The sequence below is a fragment of the Drosophila erecta genome, unplaced genomic scaffold (genome assembly GCF_003286155.1).
Source record: "Drosophila erecta strain 14021-0224.00,06,07 unplaced genomic scaffold, DereRS2 tig00000021-arrow-pilon, whole genome shotgun sequence".
Taxonomy (NCBI): Eukaryota; Metazoa; Arthropoda; class Insecta; order Diptera; family Drosophilidae; genus Drosophila; species Drosophila erecta.
This window is the reverse complement of record NW_020825198.1, coordinates 12,022,116-12,046,223: the sequence shown is the minus strand read 5'-3', so window position 1 is coordinate 12,046,223 and position 24,108 is coordinate 12,022,116. Positions and strand designations below refer to the sequence as shown.

At 47.1% G+C, this 24,108-nt stretch overlaps 4 protein-coding genes and 1 non-coding gene across 6 annotated transcripts; 3 read left to right on the top strand and 2 right to left on the bottom strand.

Annotated features, from left to right (window-relative positions):
- Positions 1-819: 819 nt before the first annotated feature.
- LOC6544482 (cubilin homolog) lies at positions 820-15,597 on the top strand. Its single transcript, XM_001972406.3, has 18 exons — positions 820-1,031; positions 2,113-3,026; positions 3,475-3,581; positions 3,645-5,548; positions 5,638-5,822; positions 5,875-6,200; positions 6,253-6,362; positions 6,577-6,769; positions 6,835-8,152; positions 8,323-9,205; positions 9,272-9,429; positions 9,498-11,272; positions 11,388-13,719; positions 14,281-14,460; positions 14,518-14,659; positions 14,721-14,872; positions 14,933-15,230; positions 15,284-15,597. Exons 2-18 carry the CDS (start codon positions 2,472-2,474, stop codon positions 15,493-15,495), a joined length of 10,830 nt encoding a protein of 3,609 aa, XP_001972442.2. The 5' UTR covers positions 820-1,031; positions 2,113-2,471; the 3' UTR covers positions 15,496-15,597.
- A 362-nt stretch (positions 15,598-15,959) lies between these two features.
- On the top strand, positions 15,960-16,031 carry Trnaq-uug. The gene has a single exon. It is a non-coding gene; the product is annotated as a tRNA-Gln (tRNA).
- A 424-nt stretch (positions 16,032-16,455) lies between these two features.
- Positions 16,456-18,578, top strand: LOC6544480 (2-amino-3-ketobutyrate coenzyme A ligase, mitochondrial). The gene is made up of 4 exons (XM_001972405.3): positions 16,456-16,732; positions 17,067-17,263; positions 17,330-18,191; positions 18,253-18,578. The coding sequence occupies exons 1-4, from the start codon at positions 16,696-16,698 to the stop codon at positions 18,408-18,410; spliced, it is 1,254 nt and encodes a 417-aa protein (XP_001972441.1). The 5' UTR covers positions 16,456-16,695; the 3' UTR covers positions 18,411-18,578.
- Positions 18,579-21,839, bottom strand: LOC6544479 (kinesin-like protein Klp68D). Of its 2 annotated transcripts, none has more exons than XM_001972404.3 (3): positions 21,732-21,839; positions 20,817-21,572; positions 18,579-20,737 (listed from the first exon to the last, which is right to left on the bottom strand). In XM_001972404.3, exons 2-3 carry the CDS (start codon positions 21,479-21,481, stop codon positions 19,048-19,050), a joined length of 2,355 nt encoding a protein of 784 aa, XP_001972440.1. In that variant the 5' UTR covers positions 21,482-21,572; positions 21,732-21,839; the 3' UTR covers positions 18,579-19,047. The 2 variants fall into 2 exon arrangements, with proteins under 2 accessions (XP_001972440.1, XP_026833694.1); XM_026977893.1 differs by having other exon boundaries at positions 21,759-21,825.
- Positions 21,840-21,993: 154 nt separating this feature from the next.
- LOC6544478 (spliceosome-associated protein CWC27 homolog) lies at positions 21,994-24,022 on the bottom strand. The gene is made up of 4 exons (XM_001972403.3): positions 23,339-24,022; positions 22,667-23,053; positions 22,402-22,608; positions 21,994-22,339 (listed from the first exon to the last, which is right to left on the bottom strand). Exons 1-4 carry the CDS (start codon positions 23,926-23,928, stop codon positions 22,015-22,017), a joined length of 1,509 nt encoding a protein of 502 aa, XP_001972439.1. The 5' UTR covers positions 23,929-24,022; the 3' UTR covers positions 21,994-22,014.
- Positions 24,023-24,108: the final 86 nt, after the last annotated feature.

Here is a 24,108-nt window from a genome sequence, read left to right as displayed (position 1 = left end):
GTCCGAGCCCGCTTTGGCGTGTCCTGCATATCTACTCCCTCGGCAAGGTTGGACCCGCCAGCCTGTAGCGGCGCAGGTGCCCTTGGCAGGATCGGCGAGCGCAGGATTTTCCTACTACTTTGGAAAGCCCCCGCGTTGTCCATACCCTTCTCTTGTTGGCTTGTTGCTTTCGCTGTCGAGGCGGCCAAGCTTGCCACCACCTCGCCAGGTTGGTTCAGAATGAGATTTGGGGCCTCCAGAATCCGTGCCCCTGCCGTGGAGTTTTCCACGGGTGGATTGCCAACTGATTGGTTACCACCTGGAGTAGTGCTGTTAATAATCGACATTCTTTACTCGTGTACGCATTTTATACCTACTGCCAGGTTTGTTTTGCAGTTTATACCTACTGCCAGGTTTACATTACTGCCGGCCATTGTGGCACAGACGCAGACCACGGAGCCGCCCATTATGGGTCAGACGCTCCGTGGATTTCGGTGAGATGGTGAGAAGTGGGAAAAGGGTTCTTCCACGGTGGGAGTTATACCGCTCCAGCTCGGTCGCCAGTGCCCCTGCTTTGGGTGTCCCGCGTGCGCGGTGGGGTTGGCTATTGGTCTGCTCCTTGACTTTTAACACCTATAACTACGAGCCCGAGTCTTTTGGGTCAATTATCACTGTGATTCCATGAGTTGTCGTCAAGGATTCTCATCAGCAGCCCAGGAAAGTATGCTACAACCAGCGCCAAGATCGTTTGTCGAGTTGCATAGCAAGTAGCTGTTGACAGTTAGCGATAAGAAGTCCCCGCAAACCACAGCGCCACCTGTGGTTGGAGACGCTTGCGGCTGTCGTTTTCCAACACTGGGTAAACAGCTGACTTAGATCAGCTGGCGTGACATTGCATCACGCGTTGCACACACAAATAAGAAGAAAGGGGGACGAAAGAGAAAACTGAAGAGAAAGCTCCGAATAATTCTCTCACCCTGACCTATCCCATGGCCCTGGAGGTCTCAGCCGGCGGACGGTCCATGGAACTCCGGAGATCGTGACCTCACCGGGTAAGTGCACTGGACAGCATCGCTGATATAGGCCGCAGCCCCTGGCGCGTCCCCGCCGACTCAGCGCGGAAAATTTTGGAGTTTTTCCGGGAGCGCCAACATGATGCAGCCGTCTTCGAACACTTCGCGCCACTCCCCAAGTATGTATGTATGTATGTATGTATGTATGTATGTATGTATGTATGTAGTGTATGTGTTACTTGCACAAAGTAGTAAAAATTGTCTTAATTAAAGCCTGAAGAATGTTTAACTTACTGGCGGAACACATAGTTATTGCCGCTCTTAACATTTGCTTAGGAAAAATATTTTCTTGTATCCCTATAATTCCCAACTAGTTCTAGTGAGGACTGTAAGGCATGTCTTCTAATTTCGAGTCACAAAATAGTTCAAGTGATCTCTCTTACCGGTCGAACAGTGAGTGTAGTGTATGTGTTCTTAAGTGTGATTACTTGCAAGATCACATTGGCATCCCTCTTGAACAAATAACCAGGCAAATTCACACAAGTGTTTGAAATGTTATAATTTTTATTTTAAAATATTTATTTATAAAAAATATTTAAAATACAATATAAAATTCTTGTTAAGAAATTGATTGACCACCTCTCTATTTTGTCAAATTTACTTTACATGAGCATACGTATGCACACATCCAGTGGTAGACTCTCTAGAGTGGAACAAAAAGGAGCTTTTCCCGTTAGCTTAACATAACAGTCTTGTGGAACACATTTTAACATCGACAAAGAAACTACACCGAGCTTTTGAACCACCGAGTTCGCGCCTAAACAGAATTAAAACCACAAAAAGGGCCGCCAGTGAAAAGTTGTTATATACATATCTTAAACAAACAAATGGGCAAAAGGAAAAGAGCTGTGCCAGCAAAGGCCACTAACGCAGCCAAATGTTCGCAAGACCACTGTTCTGTTCGTATGAAAATTGGTAATTGGAAATCAAATCACAACCTAGTTGGCAATCAAATACAGTGCTACGTCTCTTGTGTATCAATGGTATTCGTTAACAAATCATATTTAACAAGAAATATATTTTGTAACTGCAGTAAATAAATTTAATTTTCATTTAAAAGACTTCAACGGCACCAAAATTCATTCCTCAGTAAAATGATGTACAAGGAGCGGCGTTTCAGTATGATGTCAGCGTAGTTGTTGCTCAGTGGCGCCTCCGGCTGATGGCGACAAGCTGCTTTGGGTTGCGATCCCTGGGATTGCGGTTCCGTTGCAGTTCCCAATGATTCTCAATCGTAGACGCCCACTCTTTGGCAGTATAAAATGCGAGACTCGAGTCTGTCTGGTGCCAGTTTTCGTGAGCATCGCCAGTGGTGTGGACCAAATCGTAAAAACTCGATCTACCCGTCATATGTTAAAGTGCAGTTCTTAAGGAATACCATTTATTGTGAACTGTGACACAACAAAATTATGAAGAAAAATGCTAATTAGGTCACTAAAATGTACCTTCTTACTAGTGTTGTGCTTGCAATTCCATCCCTCGAATTCAGCTGGGGACAATCTAGAACAGCGTGCCCATCTCGTGAGACAATGGAACGATAATCTACTTCTCGAGCCGGCTTGGGATCGGAATGTAACCTTGCGATTGATGGGTGAATCCGCCACCGTGACCATCAATGATGTGGACATAATGAGTATGCTTCGGCGGCGCCAAAGGATTATTACGGATCGGCAGGCGGCTCAAAGGGAGCCCATCTTGGTGGAGACCGTTAAGGATATGTTCCAGGATGTAGAGCGCAAAATGACGAGGTTACAGCGAAGGGTCTTTAATGCGAGAAACAACACGGGAAGAAGTGGGCTCAATCAACGCCTCCTGCGCCGGCACCTGCAGCGCGTGGAACGCGTCAGGGGAATCCTGTGGACCCTCGCGGGAAACCTGGCCAGAAACGAGTGCGTATCCAATCCGTGCAAGAACGGCGGAACCTGCCACGATGCCTACAAGGGATTCCAGTGCGAGTGCCCTGCGGCATGGGAAGTGAGTAAGCGGGGGCGTCTCTCACGAGATTAAGGGGCGTATTTTTACATGGAACAAACTCATATGATTGGAAACTCGTTGGCTTACCCACAAATGAGAGCAATAAAAGTGCATTTTATATAATAATGTTAATCAAAAACAACTGTTGAACAATTTACGTCAAATATGTGCATATTTATAAAATGCATATTTGTATATATGTACATTAAGTATTGTAGCAGAAACTACGAAGGTACATTTTTTCATTTATTTTTCGATTATTCCTATCTCGGTAAGTACGAGTGCTAAAAAGTTAGAAAGCGAAGCAGTTCAAATTACACGTTTACTTTGGATTCAAGATTTCAGGGCGTTTCATCAGATAATGTAATTTTCAACATCAGCATGAAGATATGAAAGGCTTCTCACAACAAAAACTTAAATATCTACATGATATTTTTATTATATTTAGGGATCAACTTGTGAGGACGACGTAAACGAGTGCTTCACCTTGTCCGGCACAGATCTCGATGGGTGTCTGAACAACGGGCAGTGCATTAACACACCAGGAAGTTACCGGTAAGTCGGCGAGATGTTCCAACTCCAAGAAATTAAATGTGTAGCTCCATACTGCCGATCTAGGTGCGTTTGCCGCAATGGATTCACTGGCACCAACTGCCGCCTCCGTCACAACACTTGTCTGCTAGGCGGTTCCCGGGAGCTCTGCGGCGAGCATGGCACCTGCATTCAGGCGGGCAATTCTGCAGGCTATGTGTGCATCTGCGATCAGGGATGGACTTGGGCGGATGCCAATGCGACCTCCGCCAGCCCAAGTGCCTGCGTCCGAGACGTGGATGAGTGTGAGCCGCACGTGAATCCTTGCCACGCTGAATGCATTAATCTGCCGGGAAGTTTTCGATGCGGACCCTGTCCAGCGGGATACACGGGCGATGGGCGCTTCTGCCGCGACATAGACGAATGTGCGGGCGAGGACAATGGCGGCTGTAGCCTCCAGCCACGGGTGATCTGCACCAACACAGAGGGCTCCCATCGCTGTGGCCGATGTCCACCCGGTTGGACAGGCGACGGACGAACATGCACAGCCTCCGATTCCAATTCCTGCAACAATGAGGGCATTTGCCATCCGCTGGCCAAGTGCGAGTACGTATCCGATATGGTGGTGTGCACATGCCCGTTGGGCAGCTTTGGACATGGCTATGGTGCCGATGGATGCACCGCCGACCCCAGTCGACTGCCCTGCGACCAGCATACGTGCCAGAACAATGGCACCTGCGTCCAGAGCGGAAGAGGAACCACGTGTATATGCCAGCCTGGCTATAGCGGCGCTGTGTGCAGCTCGTCGGATGTTTGCCACCCAAGTCCCTGCCTAAATGGTGGAACATGCCGCCTATTGCCGGATGCCAAGTACCAATGCGTTTGCCCACGCAGCTACACCGGCACCATCTGCTCCCATCAGCGATTCTTTTGCGGAAGCACGATACATGGACCTTCGGGCCAGCTGCATTACCCACCCAACACATCTGACGGCGATTACCAGGCCGATGAGCGCTGCCCTTTCATCATACGCACAAATCGGAACCTGGTGCTGAACCTGACCTTCACCCAGTTCCAGCTGGAGGATAGTGCCGACTGCACCGCCGACTTTCTGCAACTGCACGATGGCAACGCCCTGACCTCCCGTTTGATTGGTCGGTTCTGTGGCTCTCGCTTGCCCATGACAAACGGCACCGTTATCACCACTCAGGAGCAGGCATTTTTCTGGTTCCGCTCCAACAACGAGACGCAAGGCAAGGGCTTCCATGTCATTTGGAATTCGTTGCCCTTCTCCTGCGGCGAAACTATTAATCTGACATCGACGCAGTCGGGCGTGCTGCGATCTCCGGGCTATCCCGGTCATGCGCGACCGGAACTCGACTGTCGCTGGCAACTGACCGCGCCGTTTGGCTACCGGGTGCTCCTGCGTTTCTACGACATATCTCTGGGCAGCAGCGAAGCATCTGCCGGCAACTGCAGCGAGGACTCGCTCATCGTTTACGACTCGGATCGCCAGTTGTTGCGTGCCTGTCAGTCACTTCAGCCGGCGCCGTTGTATAGCTCCTCAAATAGCCTGCGCCTGGACTTTCACACGGACGACATTGGTTCGGACAGCTCCTTTCAGATGCACTACGAAGTGGTGCCGGGCCAGCCCGGCTGTGGAGGAGTGTTCACGGAGTCGCGGGGTCACATCTCCGGTTACATGGACTTCGAGGTGTGCCTTTATCTAATCGAACAGCCACGGGGGACGCAAGTGAAGCTGGTGATCGATCGTCCTAATCTTGTGGAAACGTTGGGTTGTAGCCTTCTGAACATCGAAATCTTTGACGGAAGGACAACTGATTCGCCCCTCATACGACGCATCTGTGGTAGTCCCGAGGAAAGTGAACTGGAGCCGATTATATCCACTGGAAATGTGATTTTAGTGCGCCATGAATACGCTTTGAGCGGCGTGGGGCTGGGGAAAAGTTTCGATTTAACCTACACAAGAGGTAATTCATTGATCACAGATTAGTGGCAACTATAGTTAATAAGATGTATGAACCAAAATCAGTTGCTTACGTCTATCATTTTTTTGCAGTGTGTACTGGTAGCTTTGATACCTATTCTGGGGAAATCAGTACCCCCAACTATCCGGGTCCATATCCCGATGACATCACCTGCATCTACAACTTCACCGGGCCTCTGGATACAGCTGTTGAATTCAGAATCACAGACCTATCGCTGGGCACCGCCGATAATGAAAATGATACATTTTATTTGGACGTAAGTGATATCTGTCATCCGAAAACTATATTTTCACGGTTAAATCTTGCAGGCGTATTTAGCGGCTGATCAAAAGCGGCATATTGTAAAATCAACGGATAACCTGGTCCTGTTGTCACACACCAATCGGGCTAGTCTGGTCTTCCACGGGTCCGGTGGTGGTCGTGGAATGCGACTTGAGTACGATTTTGTTCCTAATAAGTGCGGCGGATTTCTTAAAGAGCTCCGCGAAAGCTTGTTAGTAATCGTTCGGTCTAAATTTTGTCAGTGGTTTATTGACCTCCCCGGAAGGAAAGACATCTCTATTCACCCGGTGGGGTCATCCGGAACTTTATCCATATATGATAACAGCACAAGCCCAGGAAAATTGATAAATAGGTAGAAAACGTAGACCCCGAAAACAATAAGAGCTTATATAATATTATTGCAGTTATTCTGGGAGTATGAGAGATGTATTTGAAGAAGATCTTTTGACGATAAACCTGCTTTCGGAATCGACACGCAGACTTTTTTTAATTCGAGTTACCATTGTCCAGCAAGGTAGGAAATATTATTTGCTATTTACTATTATTATTACTATGTACTTTTGTACTATTGAAAAATGAAATGGCAAGTAATTTTCTGAAACTTTTGAAATTTTTGAGTTTACCTTAAAAGGTAAGATGTTTCAAATCATATTTACCCACACTTCTATAACATCACAAGACAGGTTCTATCTCTAGGAACTTATATGCTTTGATTCCAATTACTATAGATAGTTGTGGAGGAACCTTCACTGGCCGCTCTGGCTACATCAAATCTCCAAATTGGCCAAAGAACTATGGAGAATCCGAAACATGCGAGTGGATTTTAAGAGCACCCCTTGGCCACCGCATAGAGTTAGTGGTGCGGAATTTTACGCTGGAGAACGGTTTCCGCGGATGCGGTATGGACTGGCTGGAAATTAGGTAATCCGATACCGAAGCTATGGCATACGAGTTTGTTACCTTCCAATTTTCGATTTCAACTTCAGGAATGGCGACTCTGAATCATCTCCGCTGATTGGACGCTATTGCGGTACTGAAATTCCGAGCACGCTTCCCTCATTTGGAAATGCGCTGTACCTGAAGTTCAAATCAGATGACTCCATTGAGCAGAAGGGATTCCTTTTAAGCTGGCAGCAGATCGGAGTCGGATGCGGCGGCAAACTGAGCTCACCCACGGGAAGCATCCATTCTCCGCAATTATGGGCGGGAAATCGTGGGATCCTTGCCTGCGACTGGCAGATCATCGTCGCCGAGGGCTCCAGAGTAAATCTGCAGCTTCAGAGCAATGACAACCGCCTATGTAGTGGTCAACTGACCCTATACGATGGACCCACCACCGCCAGCAGGCCACTAGTAATGCGGTGCAATGGGTCGATTGCCCTGCCGCTGCAGTCGACCGGAAATCGCGTCCTTGTACGTTACGATGTTGGCGATGATGCACCTGATGGCACCGGCTTTATGCTGGACTACCAAACCAATTGTCAAGTTCGGCTGGAAGGCCTGCAGGGTGCCATTGAAACGCCCAATTTTCCGGAAAATTATCCGCCAGAAATAAACTGCGAATGGGATATTCGAGCTGGTGGGCGGAAGAATCACTTGCAGCTCATATTCTCCCACTTGTCAGTGGAGCGATTTTTCTCCAGCTGCAGCCATGACTACGTGTCCGTTATAGACATGCTGGACGACCAAAAAATCAGCGAGAAACTTCTGTGCACCAATGATGGCCTAGACCCCATCACCACCGAGGGGAATCGGTTGCTCCTTCGATTTGACAGCGATTCGACCGTGGAAATGCAAGGATTCCGGGCCGAGTACAAGCGCATAGGTTGCGGAGAGCACTTTCGGGAAACAGGCGGAGGATTTGAATCACCGAATGCACCCTTCAGCGTGGACATGGACTGCGTTTGGGTTATTACAGCATCGGAGGGCAAGCAGATCCGTCTCCTACTGCATGAAGTCTACTTCGAGGCCCCCCAGATCGAGTGCCGCGATGCGGAGTCTAGCCTCTCCATATCTGCACCCAGTGGATTCAACTCCTCAGTGGTACTGTTTCGAACTTGCCACGAGGAGACGCAGACGCAAAACTTTACCTCGCCAGGAAATGAGTTAGTGATACGCTTTGTGAGCAGCTCGGCGCAGTCTAAGAAGTACTTTAGAGCCAGCTTTATCCAGGTGCCGGCCAATTGTGGAGGATACATATCTGCCAGCAGTGGCATGCTGACCACGCCAGGATTCCACAATTACCAGGACAGCACCAACGTCGCGAATTACTCCTCCAACGTTGAGTGCGTATGGACTGTAGAGGTACGTCATTTTCAGGTTGCTTTTCCTAAAGTTTAATTTCTATAAAATGCAAAAAGAAGTAATTCCTTACAAGACTTGATGTTAATCTCTTCAATTCTTATTGAAAGCTATTAAGTTTGAGAACACCAGAATTTCGAATGATTATCCAAATATTTGTTCCAATCCTTCAGGTTTCGAATGGGTATGGCATTAGACCGCATTTCGAACAATTCAACCTTACGGATTCAGCCAACTGCTCACGTACCTTTGTGGAACTAACGAAACTGGAACCGGACAACAAGGAGATATTTCTGGAGAGGAGCTGCGGCGAGGACTCGCCAATGATCCGAATAGTTCATGGACAAAAGCTGCGAGTCCGTTTCAGGGCTCAGGCCGGATCCTGGGGACGGTTCATCATGTATTTTGAGCGCCAGTGTGGTGGGCCGCTTTCCACTGGTGAGGGCTACCTGCAATCCCGCCTAGACGAGGACTGCAGCTGGCTGGTTTCCTCCCCAGAGGGCAGCAAACTGAGCCTTAGCATTAATCAGCTTGAGTGTCCCAAATGCGGTGCCGCCTTGGCAAATTGCTCGGAGGGTCTACAGCTGCTCAATGACGACGACCAGGTTTTACTATACCAGATGTGTCGGGATCATCCTGCCAATATAATTGTGCCAGCAAACAATGTGCGCATCCTGACCCACGGAATAAGGCTGCAGGCGAAGTTCAGCACGTTTGAGAACTCATGTGGCGGGAATATAACATCAGCCCGCGGCAGCATCAGCTCACCCAATTTTCCGGACACTTATCCGGCCAACATTGAGTGCGTCTGGTCCATCCAGACACGACCGGGCAATGCTTTGGAGGTCACCTTTGAGGCCATGGATATTGTTCGCTCCGAGCACTGCAACGATGACTTTCTAGAGATACGCTCTGGTGTCCATGGTCCACTGCTGGGTCTGTACTGCGATAATAAGCTACCAGCGACTCCCTTGGCGGTCCAATCTCAGTTATGGATCAAGTTCCGCAGCAGGCCAGGCAACACCGCTGGGGGTTTCCGTTTCCGCTGGACTTACGGTATGTTGAATAAGCTTAGACCAATTATTGAATCTATTGAATACCTCTTGTCTTCACCACTCGTAGTGCACGACAACGAATTTACAAGTGGCACCAATGGAACAATCGAGCCTCCTCCGCCGCTCTTCGTTAACAGCGAAGATCAACCCTTCTCCTGGCGAATTTTTACGGAGCGCGGAAAGGTTTTTGCGCTACAGTTTGAGGAATATGTATCAGGCCTTTCGGTAAGTGCGGATCATGCTAGCCAATAGCAGAAGGTATTCAAGGATACGTTTTCATACAACCCTTCCAGCTCTTTGATGGCTATGATGACAACGCTTTGGCGGTCAACATCCCCGTCAGTCCATGGAGGTTTACCTCCAGCAGCAATGTGGTTTACTTGAGGACTGTGAATGAGGAACTTAGTCATTTTCGACTAAAGTGGAACGTGCTGGACAGCAATTCGGTGGAGAGTAACCTCAGCTTAACCACCAAGAGTTGTACCCAGGAACTTACGTTGAGCCACAATGGCGACACCGAGATAAGTTCGCCGGGATACCCGCACGGCTACAAAACTAATCTGAATTGCGAATGGACCATAAAGTCGCAGTACCCTTCACATCATATATACGCCCATTCATTTATTGTGGATCTCGAGGACTATTCCGAATGTTTCGCCGATTATCTAAATATTCAGAGGTCACTTGACCTCAGCCGCTGGACCAACGTGCTGCGTACTTGCAAGACATCACAGGTTGGCCCAGTTCACGGAACGCCACATCTGAGATTACAGTTCTATAGTGATGCATCCGTCAACGGCACTGGATTCCTGGCGAAGCTACGCACTGTCTGTGGCTCCAATATGACGGGAATCGTTGGCACCATTCCGCAGGACAACCTGGTCGATGAGTGTGCCTGGCATATCGACGTCCGACCAGGGCGCAAAATAGACATTACCATTAATTACAATGATATGCGGTCAGGGGCCGTCTGTGAGGCATACGGTCTAATCTACGATGGATTGGATGAATTTGCACCTTTGCTTGAACACAGCAGGTTTGGCAACCAACTGGGCATCAGAAAGACGCGATTCCGGACAAGCAGCTCACACGCTTACATAAAGTACCACATCGGCGGTTCCACAATTGGCGATCATTGCCTTTGGAAGCTCACATATCGAGAGTTCAATGAGTGCAATGGCGAGATTCAGTTGACCAAGCTGGCTCCCAACTATACGATTATGTCGCCGGGATATCCGTATCTGCCGCATCCCCATGCGGAATGCACGTGGCTGGTCATGGCGCCGGTGGGTGAGACCATTGCAGTCAATTTTGATGAGCACTTCGAGTTGAGTGCCCGCCACTGCGACAAGGAAAACGTGCAGTTGTTTGATGGCGCCACCAAGCTGGGCCGCCTCCTGCTCCGCACCTGTCGCAAGCCGCAGACCACGGTACGCACAACTGGCAACCTGCTTCTGGTCCACTTTCAATCGCAGCTCAATGAGCCCACTGGCGGTTTTCGGCTGAACCTGTCAATGAGCACATGTGGTGGCCAGTTCAGTGGCTTGTCTGGGTTCATCAGCTCGGAGAATTATCCTCATTTGGGTGGATATCCCAAGCCGTCGGTGTGCGAGTACAGCATTCTCTTGCCGAAGAACACGTTCATTCGCTTAAACATCACCGATCTCCACTTGCCCTACGATGCAAATGGAACATCCTCAAGGGACACCAGCGATCGCCTGGAAATAGTCGACTATGCGGACCGAACTCAAGAGCTACTGGTGCTGGATGGCAGCACAGTAACGCCCACTCTCGTCACCCTGAACACCAATGCGGCTACCATTCGCTTTGTGGCTACTCAAAATGTGAACAAATATCGGGGCTTCAAGTTGAGATACGAGCGGTTTGCGGGAACGTGCTCTAGGGACATACATGGAGCTGAAGGGGACATCGAAATTTCGCAATTGCCCAACGCAGTCTGGCTTAGATACTGCCGCTTGAGGATCAATGTACCGAAGGGTCAGCGGGTACGGCTGAAGCTCCTGAATCTGGCCAATATTCGCGTTCTCAAGCAGAAAGAAACAAATGGGTAAGTACGAAAATAAATGCCCTAACAAATGTAGACGTATTATTGTATATTATCTGTTAGAGAACGATTTGCCAATTATGAGCATAATATTATTGTGCTTAATAACTTCTTGCAGATCCTCCAGACTAACTTCACAATTAGATAGTATGGCGCACCTCTCCTTCTACAACGACGGCAACTCGCTCTCCAAGATCACCGAATTCCGGATCGATGGCTACAACGGCAGTGGAATCATTGAGTCCACAGACAACTTTATGCTCGTCGTTGTGCTGACCAATCTGTTGGATTTAACTACCACCGCGCTGGCAGCTCGGTACAGCTCCAGTCAACCAACAGTCTGTCCGCCGAATATCGGAGATCAGGCCGCAGGATCCCTTTCCATCCAAAGTCTCCTTCGGCTGCCTAGCTACCATTGCAGCATTCAATTTGTGGCTACTGCCAGTGCAACGCTCACCTTCAAGGTGCAAGAGTATATATTCCAAACAGCCGGCGGCCCAGCAGTTGTGTTCAGGGACGACATTTCGAATATGCCGGTCAAGGCGATGCACGCCAATGTCAGCAATAGTTATATCTCCCTGGTCAGCGCCGCTGGACGTGTAACACTTCTGAACAGCATAAACGTGAAATTACTACGGTTCCGGGCCACATACCGGCGACACAATTGCGGCGGACGGATGCAGGCAGCTGAGGGAGTCACCATCGAGTCCCCGGATCTGCTGACTGCATTGAATGATGCCTATGGTGAAATCGAGTGCCTTTGGACGCTGAGCAACAGCGCCGGCTATGTGCTGGAGGGCAATGTATCCCTAACGGACCGGTGCGATCGGGAGTACATTGTGATCTTCAGCGGTCAGTCGGAAGTGGGTCGCCTATGCCGGGGTATGGCAATGAATAGCACACTGCTGGAGCGTTCGATCTCCACGATACTCTATCATTCGGAGGACCGACTCGCCCAGTCAAGTAAATTCATCCTGCAAGCATGGAAATCGATCTCCCAAGGCAATGCGGTTCGCATTGACCACCGACCATCGCCACCGGTGACGATTAATAGCGGGAATTACTTGAACGAAAAAGAACGCATATGGGAGTTTTTTACCAGTGATGGCCTATCCCTGAGGCTACACTTTCTGGAACGAATCTTCATTGTGAACTCACCCAACTGCTCGGCCGATCGATTGACGGTGCAGCGCTACGATCGGACGACCAATGATTTCATGGAGGTGACTAGTCTGTGCAACAGGCAAGCAGCTAGCGATATTCTGGTGCCATCCACCAGGATGCGAGTGATATTCCGAACGAATTCGAATATAACGGGCGATGGTTTCAGTTTCCAAGTCTTCCCCAGTTGCGATGCCGTACTGCTAGCTGGACCAGAGCTCCAAACCCACCGCAGTCCCAATTGGACGGCGTACCGCGGACAGCAGTTCAATTGCAGTTACACATTCTATGCGAAGGACAACCAACAAGTGGTGGTCAGAGCGAGGTCGAGAGGTACATGGGCGTCGTATGTCTGCAACAGATCCTACTTCGATGCCTATCGGCGCGGCGATGGAGATGTGGAGGAGAGTATTGGCAGGCTCTGTCCCGATTTTGAGGTGAAAGGCAATGGAAGGCTTCGCTTGCATTATGTCTCTCCAATTACGCGCTGGTTCACCCTGCAATACCAACTGATTCAATGCGGTGGCAATTACAGCACATCCTTCACTCTGCAGCCGCTGCAGGATGAAGACTCCGGTGCTTATGCCCACAGCACGGAATGCGAATGGCGGGTCACTGCGCCTCCGCAGCATGCCGTCGTCATAGAGTTCAAGTATTTTGATATGGAGTCCAACGCGAATTGTGCTTTCGACAGTCTAACCATCTATCGCGGCCATGTGGCCAGCGAGGAGCAGAGAACGAACCGCCTATGCGGCAATCTCACTAATCTGGAAGCTATCATGGTGAACAGCAACGAAGCTCTCATTGTCCTGTCCACGGATGGCTCCATCAGTCGCCGGGGCTTCCTAGCCACTGTGCGCTTCACCCCCAATTGCAACGAGCACGTGGTCCTGGACATGGAAGTGCCGCGCATGAGCTTGATGCGGCAATACGCGGTGAATGACACCGAGCCACTGCTGTGCTACTTCCAGGCCAGCGCTCCGCCAGATTACCGCATTTCTCTGGAGGTGCGCAAACTGCAGCTAAACGACGTCGTCTGCCGCACCTGCAGCTACTTGGAAGTCCAGGACGGCGAAGGTGTCGACGGCCAGAGTCTTGGAAGGTACTTTGGCGGCACAAGTGGCAATATACTCTCGAATAGGACAAAGGTGTTTAGTCCTTATTCGGTCATGTCCTTCAAGCTGAGTGCTAGGACCAGTCAGTCCCAGAGGAACATTAGCTTTGAGCTGATCCTGCAAATGGAGCGCACTGTGTGTGGACAAGCGGAGTACGACATGCGGTTGAATGAGGTAGGATTGACGGAATAATATACATCCATGTCTATGAACCAATTTAATGAGTTATGAATTTATTTTGAATTTATTTTTTGTTATTTTATTTATTATATTTTATTTTATATATTTTATTATTATTATGAATTTAGTATCATGAATTTAATTCCCCACTTTGTGATCAAAAACAACGAGAGTATTCCCTATTTTCAATTTCGATCGTATGATTCAATTTTGATCAAATTAAACCCGATATAATATATAGCGCAAAAGCTGGCGTAAGCCGAATTCTTTATCCATTCAGTTTACAATTATTCCTATAGTAGCTACTATATGAAATAAAAGTACCATCCGTCCCGTTGAAAGGTAGTATTTAGCCCCAAAAGAGAAAAGACTTTCGGGATTGTTTCATGCCTATAGCTATAAATCCCATAAATCTAAGAGACTAGTTTGCGTAGATCAAGAATATATATACTTTATATAACTCCTTTGCTGCGTTGCAACTTCTGCCTGAAATCAATGCAAGGGTAAGAAAAAACCCTATTTTCAAGTACCCATTTTTGTTACTTTTCCTGACAGACGATTACGTTGGGTATGCAGTACGACAACGTCACCAGTGTCTACGAGGGAAGCATTCAATGCCTCTGGACAATTAAGCATAAGGGCGATGTGGAATTAGATTTCCGGAAGCTTCGCCTCAAGGAAATATCTCAGCGGACTGGAAAATGCACGGACTACATAGAACTGTCCAAACCCCATGTAATATAAAACATACAAGTATTATTAGAAACCTCCACTGATAACATCTTTTTACAGTTCTCTAGATCATATTGCGGACAACACGACAAAAGCTTCTCGATGGTTGAAGAAGTCAATGAATCCAACCTACAAATTGCTTTCCACAGCGACGGACTCGAGGAATCGCAAGGGTTTGAAGTTATCATACGCCGAAAGCCAAGTGTGTAAAATGGATATTGTCTGGTTCATTCAAATGGCGAATTCAAATATTTGGCTTACAGGGTGCAATCGAAACTACACGCAGCTGAGTCAGGTGATTGATACCAACACTCTTTCCAACTGCACGGAGTATATCCGAGTTCCAAAAGGTTACAGCATAACGCTCTACATAATGACTGTGCTGTTCGACAGTATCGATAATAACTACTTTAGGGTAAGACTGCAGTCTATACGACTTAAGATCAAATCCATTATACACGTCATTTCCACACAGGTAACGGATCTACAATCAAACAAGACTATCTTCAGCACTTCGAACATTCAATGGGAAACCAAAGCGAGGATTACATCCACCAACGAGCTGCGGCTCGAAAGCCGTGGAGTGTCCTCCCTCAGGTTGTTCTACTTTTCCACCAGCAACCAATTTCCCAGCGGTTGTGGTGGTGATCTAGCGGTTGGTGGATCGGTGGGCAGTTATCTGGAGAATCCCTCCTACGAAGGTCGCAACAGCTCACTCTGCACTTGGAGAATATCCGTGCCACCTGGCGGACGCCTGCTATTTAGCTTTCCTGGTTAGAAATTGATTCATTGACTTATGCTCAAGTACTAATTGCGTACCTTATAGAATTCAACATGGGCTCGGAGACCAATTGTGATCTGGACAATGTGCGATTTTATGACAACGTCGTTGGCGACCAGACACTTGTGAAAACATTATGTGGATCAAGTATTCCAGATATGTTTTCCATAGCCAAAAATAACCTTATTATAGTTGCTAAAAAAACTCAAAACTTCGATGGATTAGGGTTTAAAATGGATGTAATAGAAATAGACTAAAGTCTTTCAGATTTATTTCAGAATTCTATTTCATACATTTATTTACTCATATATTTCTGCTGCGATTGTGAATAAAAATCTATTCAAGAAATTAAGTTTAAATATATCCTTTTGATACTTAATATACTATATAACAAGAGAGAACGCATTAGGCTGTTTTCTCGACCATCAGATACCCGTTACTCATTTTGTTTGCATATTCCTAAGGGATATATACTTGGTAACTAATAATAAATAATAAATTTGAAATAAATATTTCAAATAATGTTTAATCTGGTTAATTAAGCAAACATCTATCAACGCATTGCCGACACCTCATTGCTTCGTTCTACTTATATTGACCCAAGCCCGTTTCAGATTACATTAAACTGATAACAAATGTTTTTCGAGCCACGATTTCCGATTTTTTTAAATATTTCCATTGTATGATTTTTATAAGCCTATTTGGACAAAAAAATTTTAGAGGTTCTATGGTGTAATGGTTAGCACTCTGGACTTTGAATCCAGCGATCCGAGTTCAAATCTCGGTAGAACCTAACATCTATTGCATTTTGGATTTTTTTATATAATTGAAGAATAGTATTGCATTCGAACTTTACATCGAAATACTCGTAACGAGTTACATTTACAATTAGTTGATAACTTGATCGCTAAAACTAAGAAATAATATCAAACTAATACATGTTACTAAGAAAGTAATAAAACTATTGCAAGTTTTTCTTTCATTAATTTGTAAAGAGATTGCAATTGGCATTTTTAGAAGATTGCAGTATCAGCTTCGCTCACTAAAGCAGATAATCTTTGAATGGGATTTGACTTAAATTTAACAAAGCTCATGACCTTGGAAGCAATTTGCAATACCAGATACATTTGCGCCCAAGTATCTCATGCTGTTTATGCTACTTAAATGGCCGCCATGACAACCAGAGTGAAAGTAAATTAAATCAATTTAGTTGAATGAAAGACAGCTAGTGAGGGCGGTATATAGACATACATGTACTATTTATAAGTGAAAAACAAAAATCAGCTGCTTGCAGTTCAAGCCCCCAACTAGGGAGACCAGTTGCCATGTGTGTCCACGTCGGCTGGTTGCTGCTAGTTAGTCAAGAGCGAGTCGTCGAGCGGATCTGGACACCAGCCAGCCAGAAATACATATTCGCGAATAGAAATCTATAGGGAAAACCAGTGGCAATCTCTATTATGTCTATTTTCTCAAAATCGCTGCTCTTTCGTGGGGGTAAGCCCGTATTGCGTATATAGCTCGTGTCATTCCATATGGTTATTTCTAAATAACTTGCCAATTAACAAGCCCTATTTATAATATTAATTCAAAATAGAACCATTTATAGATAGTCAAAATAAGAAATATTTCCACTCTATGTGTTGAAACATGTGCATTGCTATTTCTACACACCTTGAACATATCCCAAATTTTGATATCTTGTAAAAAATTGACAAATTCTCTGAGAATACATGGTTTCGTTTCTTAAGGATATTACAAATTTCGTAAATATTAGCCACAGTAATTGCATAATTAAAAACCGACAAAATATTTTCCAACTCGTCCGCAGTGGGTGGACGCCACTATAGCGCAGCGGCTCAGGCTCAATTGAGGGAGATCTTGGGCAACCAGCTGGCCGGGATTAAGGAGGCGGGCACCTTTAAGGCGGAGCGAGTCATCACATCTTCGCAGAGCACTCAGATAACAGTGCAAGGCAGCGATAAAAAGATACTCAACTTTTGCGCCAACAACTATCTAGGACTGGCAGTAAGTAAACTGAATACAGTGATTGGTTCTACTGATGTCCTCCAACGAGCTTCATTTGACCCCCAGAACAATCCGGAGATCGTGGAGCACAGCCAGAAGCTGCTGGAGCAGTATGGTGCGGGTCTGAGCTCAGTGCGTTTCATTTGCGGCACGCAGGATATACACAAGCAGCTGGAAAAGAAGATAGCCCAGTTCCATGGACGCGAGGATACCATTCTGTACGCCTCCTGCTTTGACGCCAATGCCGGTATCTTTGAGGCCATCCTCACCCCGGAGGATGCGGTGTTCTCCGATGAACTAAACCACGCATCGATCATCGACGGCATCCGTCTGTGCAAGGCCAAGAAACAGCGTTATAGGCACCGGGACTTGGGGGACTTGGAGGAGCAGCTGAAGGCAAGCGATGCTCGGCTCAAGCTGATCGCCACCGATGGTGTGTTTTCCATGGATGGAAACATCGCACCACTGGCCCGAATCGTTGAGCTGGCTAAGAAATACAATGCCCTGGTCTTCGTGGACGAGTGCCATGCTACGGGCTTTTTTGGCGCCACCGGACGTGGTACCGAGGAGTACGACAATGTCATGGGTCAGGTGGACATCATAAACTCGACACTGGGCAAGGCACTGGGTGGAGCATCCGGTGGATACACCACTGGACCCGCCGAGTTGATCTCCTTTCTGCGCCAGAAATCCAGGCCGTATCTGTTCTCCAACACCCTGCCGCCAGCCGTGGTGGCCGTTGGTCTGAAGGTAATGGACATGCTCCTCCAATCCAGCGAGCTCACCCAGCGCGTCCAGAGCAACACGCAGCGCTTTAGGCAGGCCATGACAATGGCTGGATTCACAATAGCCGGCGAGAATCATCCCATCTGCCCTGTTATGCTGGGTGACGCTCGTCTTGCCTCAAAGTTTGCCGATGAGATGCTAAGTGAGTTGAAAACTTAACTATCGCCTTATGTATTCCACATTAAACTAATCATAAATTTCAGCCCGTGGCATCTACGTTATCGGATTTAGCTATCCGGTGGTTCCTCAAGGAAAGGCACGCATCCGTGTTCAAATCTCCGCTGCCCACACGGAAGCTGAAATCGACAGGGCCATTGATGCATTCATTGAAGTCGGTCGCTCTCTGAAAGTAATTCAGTGAAAATGGAAATCAAACTGAGTCCAGTATTTAATATTGCATTTATATTAAACGAAACTGCATTTATCTATAAACGTTGTAGTTCTTATCCATCACATTTTGAATACGCTTGAAGGGAGGACTAGTTAATAGTTTCCCGACCTATCAATACAAAACACCTATGCGACCTAGTATGCTTTTCTTTTTGTGTTTACGGAGTTGCTTTATTTGGTACATAATATTAACTAAAAATCATTTACTAAGTAAATAATAGACTGTTGCAGTTGGTTTTAACTTAAGCTTAGATTGCACGATGAAATAATTATAGAATGCGCGCGCAACTTATTCGAGCACAAAACTTACGTATGTTCGCAATTAAATCAATAACAATTATACAATTCGAGTAACAAATAAACATAAAAATAATTAAGGAAGTGTTGGGTTGGCTGGCCAAGTCACTCAAGCAAAGTCTTCATAGTTCTAGTGCCAGTGCTTGGGACGGCTCAAACGAAAAGGAAACTTTTACAAAGCGTGAAATGTGAGTAGATTGGGCTAGGATACCGAGGTGTACATATTGCGATGACTATGAAATACTTTGGTTAGTGTTGTGTTTGCACAATGATGGTTAGATGCAATTCAATTTGATTAATATCGTTTGTGATTATTTGTTGACCAGGCCGCGGGCTTTGGGATACGCCGAAGCTGGCTTCTTTGCCGGCAGACGGCCCGTGGGCGGACGACGGTTCGAGTCCAGATTTGAGGCGGCACTTGGCTGCCCCCGGCTTGACTTAATGTTGCGAGCATTGGGAATGGAGCTACCCACAGCTGTGCCAGCACCAGGACCAGCTCCTCCATTGGCATTCGCATTGATAATGTTCTCCAGACGGCTGCGCAGTGAATTTGTGTGCGAATCCACGATGTCGATATCATCTCCGCCCGTTTGCATGGCTTGGGCGAGCACCGCCTGAAGCGAGGCGGACACCTTGGGCGTACGGTACTCCTGGGTGGTGCGACACGGCATCTCCAATTCGTAGTTCACGATGTTCTCGCTCTTGAAGCGTAGAGAACTTGGTGAATTCGATTTGGCTTCCTGCAGGGCGTATTCGGAGGTGGGCCTTCTTCGGTGAGGATGCGACACCGGTCGCTTGCTGCTGAACTTGCCATCACCACCAGGAGGCGTCGGCAGCGACATCGAGGAAAATTTCCATTCCTCCTGCTCCTCGTCATACTTGGCCTGCGTGTACAGGCGCTGCTTTACCTCAATGGGCACAAAATTGTCGATGATTAGGAGCTGGCGTTTAAGCTCCTTTACCAGCTCGTTCTGTGCCATCTCGAGTTCTCTAAGGTCCTGGTTGTGGTCGGACTTGCAATCGTTGAGTTCCTGCTGCAGAGCCAAATATTTGGCGTAGCACTTGGAGAGCTTGCGCTTCTTAAGCTCCACCTCTTGTTCAAGTGAAACGTTCCGTTCGCGAATTTCCAGAGTGGTCTCCTCCTGCAGTTCAAGCTGCTGCTGGATCTCAATTTCGCGCTTCTTGCGCTCAGCGATTTCCACCAGCTTCTTCTCCAGCTCAATCTGGCGCTCACTGTACGTGTCCAGCAGGTTTTTCCCGCCGCGAACCAGTTGACCCTCCAATTCTGCCAGTTTAGCCGCCAGTTTCGAGTTCTCGACACGCTCCCGCTCCAGTTCCTCGTTGGACTTGGCCACCTCGGCCTCGTTATCCTTATCCGACTCGGACTCGGCACCCTCGGGATCGCTGTCATCCTCCGCCGGCTGCTCAATCGTTGAAATCTGCAGAGAGTCCGACATCTCCCTAGATACGGGCTCCTTTTTGGGCTTCTTGACACGCTGCTTCTTGGCCGTGACCAGCTTTTCACTGCGTTGCTGCTGTTGCGGACCTATCAGCCGTTTGAGTCGCTCGATTTCCTCTTGATACTCCTTCAACTTGGCGTCCTGTGGATCCTCATTCTTGATCGGCTGATTCTGGATGGACTTGGCCCGTGAGGCGTACCGTAGCGTGGTCAGCGTTTCGTTATAATTGTAGTTGGATGGACCAATGTTGGCAATCATAATGGTCTTGGAATTGCCACCCAGCGAATCCTGCAACAGTCGGGTCAGCTTTGAGTCACGATACGGCACGTGTGGCGAACTTTCGGCCAGGGCGGAGATCACGTTGCCCAGTGAAGAAAGAGCCAGGTTAATTTTGCTAGCTTCCTTCAAACGCTCCGCTGAAGCTCCTGTCTTGGACTGCCGCTCGCTGCCCGCCAGATCGATGAGGTTCAGTTTTCCCACTTTGATGGTGTTGGTTTCCGTATCGCACATTTCGATTTTGATCATGAAAATGGCATGGGATCTGTAAGTAAATTGATGGTTTATCTAAAGTCTCGGAATCCTGTAGATTTGTAAAGGGGCTTTTAACGGAAGACACTTACCTTGAACTATGCTCATTCATGTTGGTGAATCCCACGGTGCGGTTCTTGTTGCCCACTTGCATCACTTTGATCATATCTTCGACACTCTTGCAGTTAATGGCGTGCAGATTGGGAACATAAACGCCTGATCCTCGTTCCCGCACCTCCAAGTGCTTGGAGTTGGGCTTAAGCAGATCGCGCAACTCCTCCATATAGATCTCCAGATAGGACACATCGACCAGAAACTGGAAATTCTCTGTGCGATTGATGTGCAGCCAGATCTGTTCGAAGGTGCGTGGTATGATGCCCATCAGCTCGTCATTTCCGCGCACTCCCTCCATGGTGAAGGTTTTGCCCGTGCCGGTTTGTCCATAAGCAAATATACATCCATTGAATCCCTCCAGAACGGAACTGACTAGGGGAAAGACCACTTCATGGTAGAGCGTCGTCTGCGATGCACTCGCATCATAGGCGGCATCGTAGGTGAAAACCTTGCGCTGCTCCTTGTTGCCATCGACCACATTCTGCAGCTCGACAACGCCTCTATTCGGAAACACATTGACCACCTCCGGGGATCTTTCCGAGCGTTCTCTGTTGCTCATGGGCCTGCATCGGACCACCACTTGGACGCACTCGTTGGGCGTCTGGCTGCCGCCGGTTCCGGGTCTCCTGCTCTTGGCACTCATCTCCAAATATCCGGAGATCCCCAAAGTCCGTGATGTCTGTGCTCTTTCGTGTGGTGACTCAGGCAGCTTCCCCCTCAAAAAAGTCGAGTAGCTGTGGCGACCGAAAACAAATGACGAATAAAATCAATAATTCCCTCCTGACGCAACCTTCTGACTTCGGCACTTGTGTGCTCGATTTGCACGCACAGATTGAAGCTATTTAGGCACTTCAGCAAATGGGCAAACCGATTTGGCAATCACCTGCTATTACCTGTTATTTTGAAGCCAATTACTTCACCTTGAATTCGCCTTTTTGTCTCAGCTGCGGTTAACTTTGTCTGGCTCAAACGAGCAGTGTGGCCGGGTTTACTAGCCATGCATCACCAAATGGAGCGACCCACTGGAAAATACGGTACTACCAAAAAATACCGCGCAATTCAAACGTGTAGGTAAGTGTTTAAATATATTTTTGTTTAATTGATTGTGAAGAATACAGCAAGTAGAAAGACAACAAAATATGTTGAAACATTTGTTTATTTTTGTATTTTTCTTTATTAGTCACGCTTACTGCTTTTTGATTTTCCCGAACTAGATTTGCTAGAGCCAGTTTCGCCCCGTTTACGTTTATTAAGAGGATTTCGTGGATCGTAGGCATCGTACCAATCGTCACCCTTTTTATTGGCATCTTTAGCCAAAACTGGAGTCGAACTATTAAAGTTTAAGGTGTGCGACAGCCAATCGTCGCCGATTATTTCCTGTTCTACTACGCGATCGTCAATATCCTTCGCTTCCGATTCGACATCATCAGAGCTTGACTTTTGCTTCAAGTTGTCCAATTTCGTTCGGAATTTCGAGAGTAGGCTCAGTGTAAATGCCTCTCTAAAAATTTGAAAAATTTGTCAAATCGTTTAAAAGCTGTTGAAAAATAAAATATATCCCACCTTGACTGTCCTTTTGGTTGAAGCTTTACTTTGGCGGTGTACTTCTCCTTAGACTCTATAAAATCGTTAATGTAATGGTTTTCGCTAGACCCCTTGATTTCGGAGGATTTTGCAGCTTTCTCTTGTCCACTAACCAGCTTGTCTTTGCTTTGCTTATCCATTTGATACTGCTTTTTAAGAGAAGCGATTTCCTCACGGATCTTGGATCTAAATTACATAAATTAAATGGCTGGAGCATGATAAAACATATTTTAGTATAGCTCACTTTTCCTCCGAGACTTTCCGACTTTGTTCCTCCTCCCGAGTCAACAAAACATCCTCGTCATCGTCAGAATCAGTCTTTTCCTCAACTGGCTGAGCTTTCTTGTCTGGCCCACTCTTTGATCGCTTAGACAGTTTCATTTTGATGAGATCCGAACTAGCATTGGAGGGTTTTTCCTTGACACTGTCCTCAGGACAATCGTCGGACAAGTGCTCCTCGATTTTTTCTTCCTTTTCTACTTTGGGCACACGAATGGGCTCCTTGCTCAGTTTGGGATCATCCGTGACATCGTGCAGGGATTTCGCCTTACCGGCGTTCTGTTTAACATAAACGTTGGTCTCCTCCTCATCACCTTCGGCTTCTTCGCCAAAGGAGAGCAGGCCAAAGTTTCTGTGGATTATATTGAAGCGTTAGCAATGCACTACGAGGTATTTAGTGGTTTAGTCTAAATCTATGATAAATAAATCAATCGTTTCAGATAAGCCGCACTGTTATGCAGCTTCCAAAGCAAACATTCATTGTTTTCACTTTAAAAGAATGTTTACAATTTGGTTCCGGTCATTACGATTTAAATAAAATAATGGAAAAATACACAATATTTAAATGTGTCAAAAATTAAACTGCTAATCAAGTGAAGCAAGTCGGAATTATGGCGACTTAGAACGGAAATCTTACTTGACTCCTTGTCGCTCCTTCTTGCTCTTTTTGCTCTTCGTGGATGGCTGGGCCAGAATACGAGGAACAATATCATCGAATGGGTTGGAGAGGACCTCCGTAGAAACGATGCGATGGGCGTGCATCGGTCGTTCCTGGTGATCAACAATGCCTTCCTCCAACTTGAGCATGTTGTAGATGGTGTCGCCGGTGATCTTCCCAAAAAGCGTGTTCTTATTCTGCAGTTCCGGCGTCGGAGCGAATGTAAAGAAGAACTGGGAGCCGTTGTCATCCTTTCCAGAATTTGCCATTCCCACAAGGCCGCGACGCGTGTACCGGAGTCGGGAGTGAAACTCATCCTTAAAGGGCTGCCCGTATATGGACTCGCCGCCGGTGCCGTCGCCATTTGGATCGCCTCCTTGGACAATAAAGCCCTTGACCAGCCGGTGGAATTCAGTATTCTTGTAGTAGCCCTCTAGGCAGAGTTGCACGAAGTTGCGGCACGCCTTCGGACATTCCCGTGCCCACAACTCGATGTCTATGTCGCCCACAGTGGTCTTTAGAAGGACCTTTCCCGACGTGGGCGGTTCTTGGATGTAAATATTGCTCATTTTTAACCAAAACCAAAACAATCGCAGCGGCAGTGTGACCGCACTCTACGTTTTGCAATATACCACCGATTACTCGGACACATTTTAAAAAATATCGTTGAAGTAAACGTATAACTTTAATCAAAATATAACAATTTAATATGATATCAATTAATAATGTGAAGCTAGTCTGATTTTAGT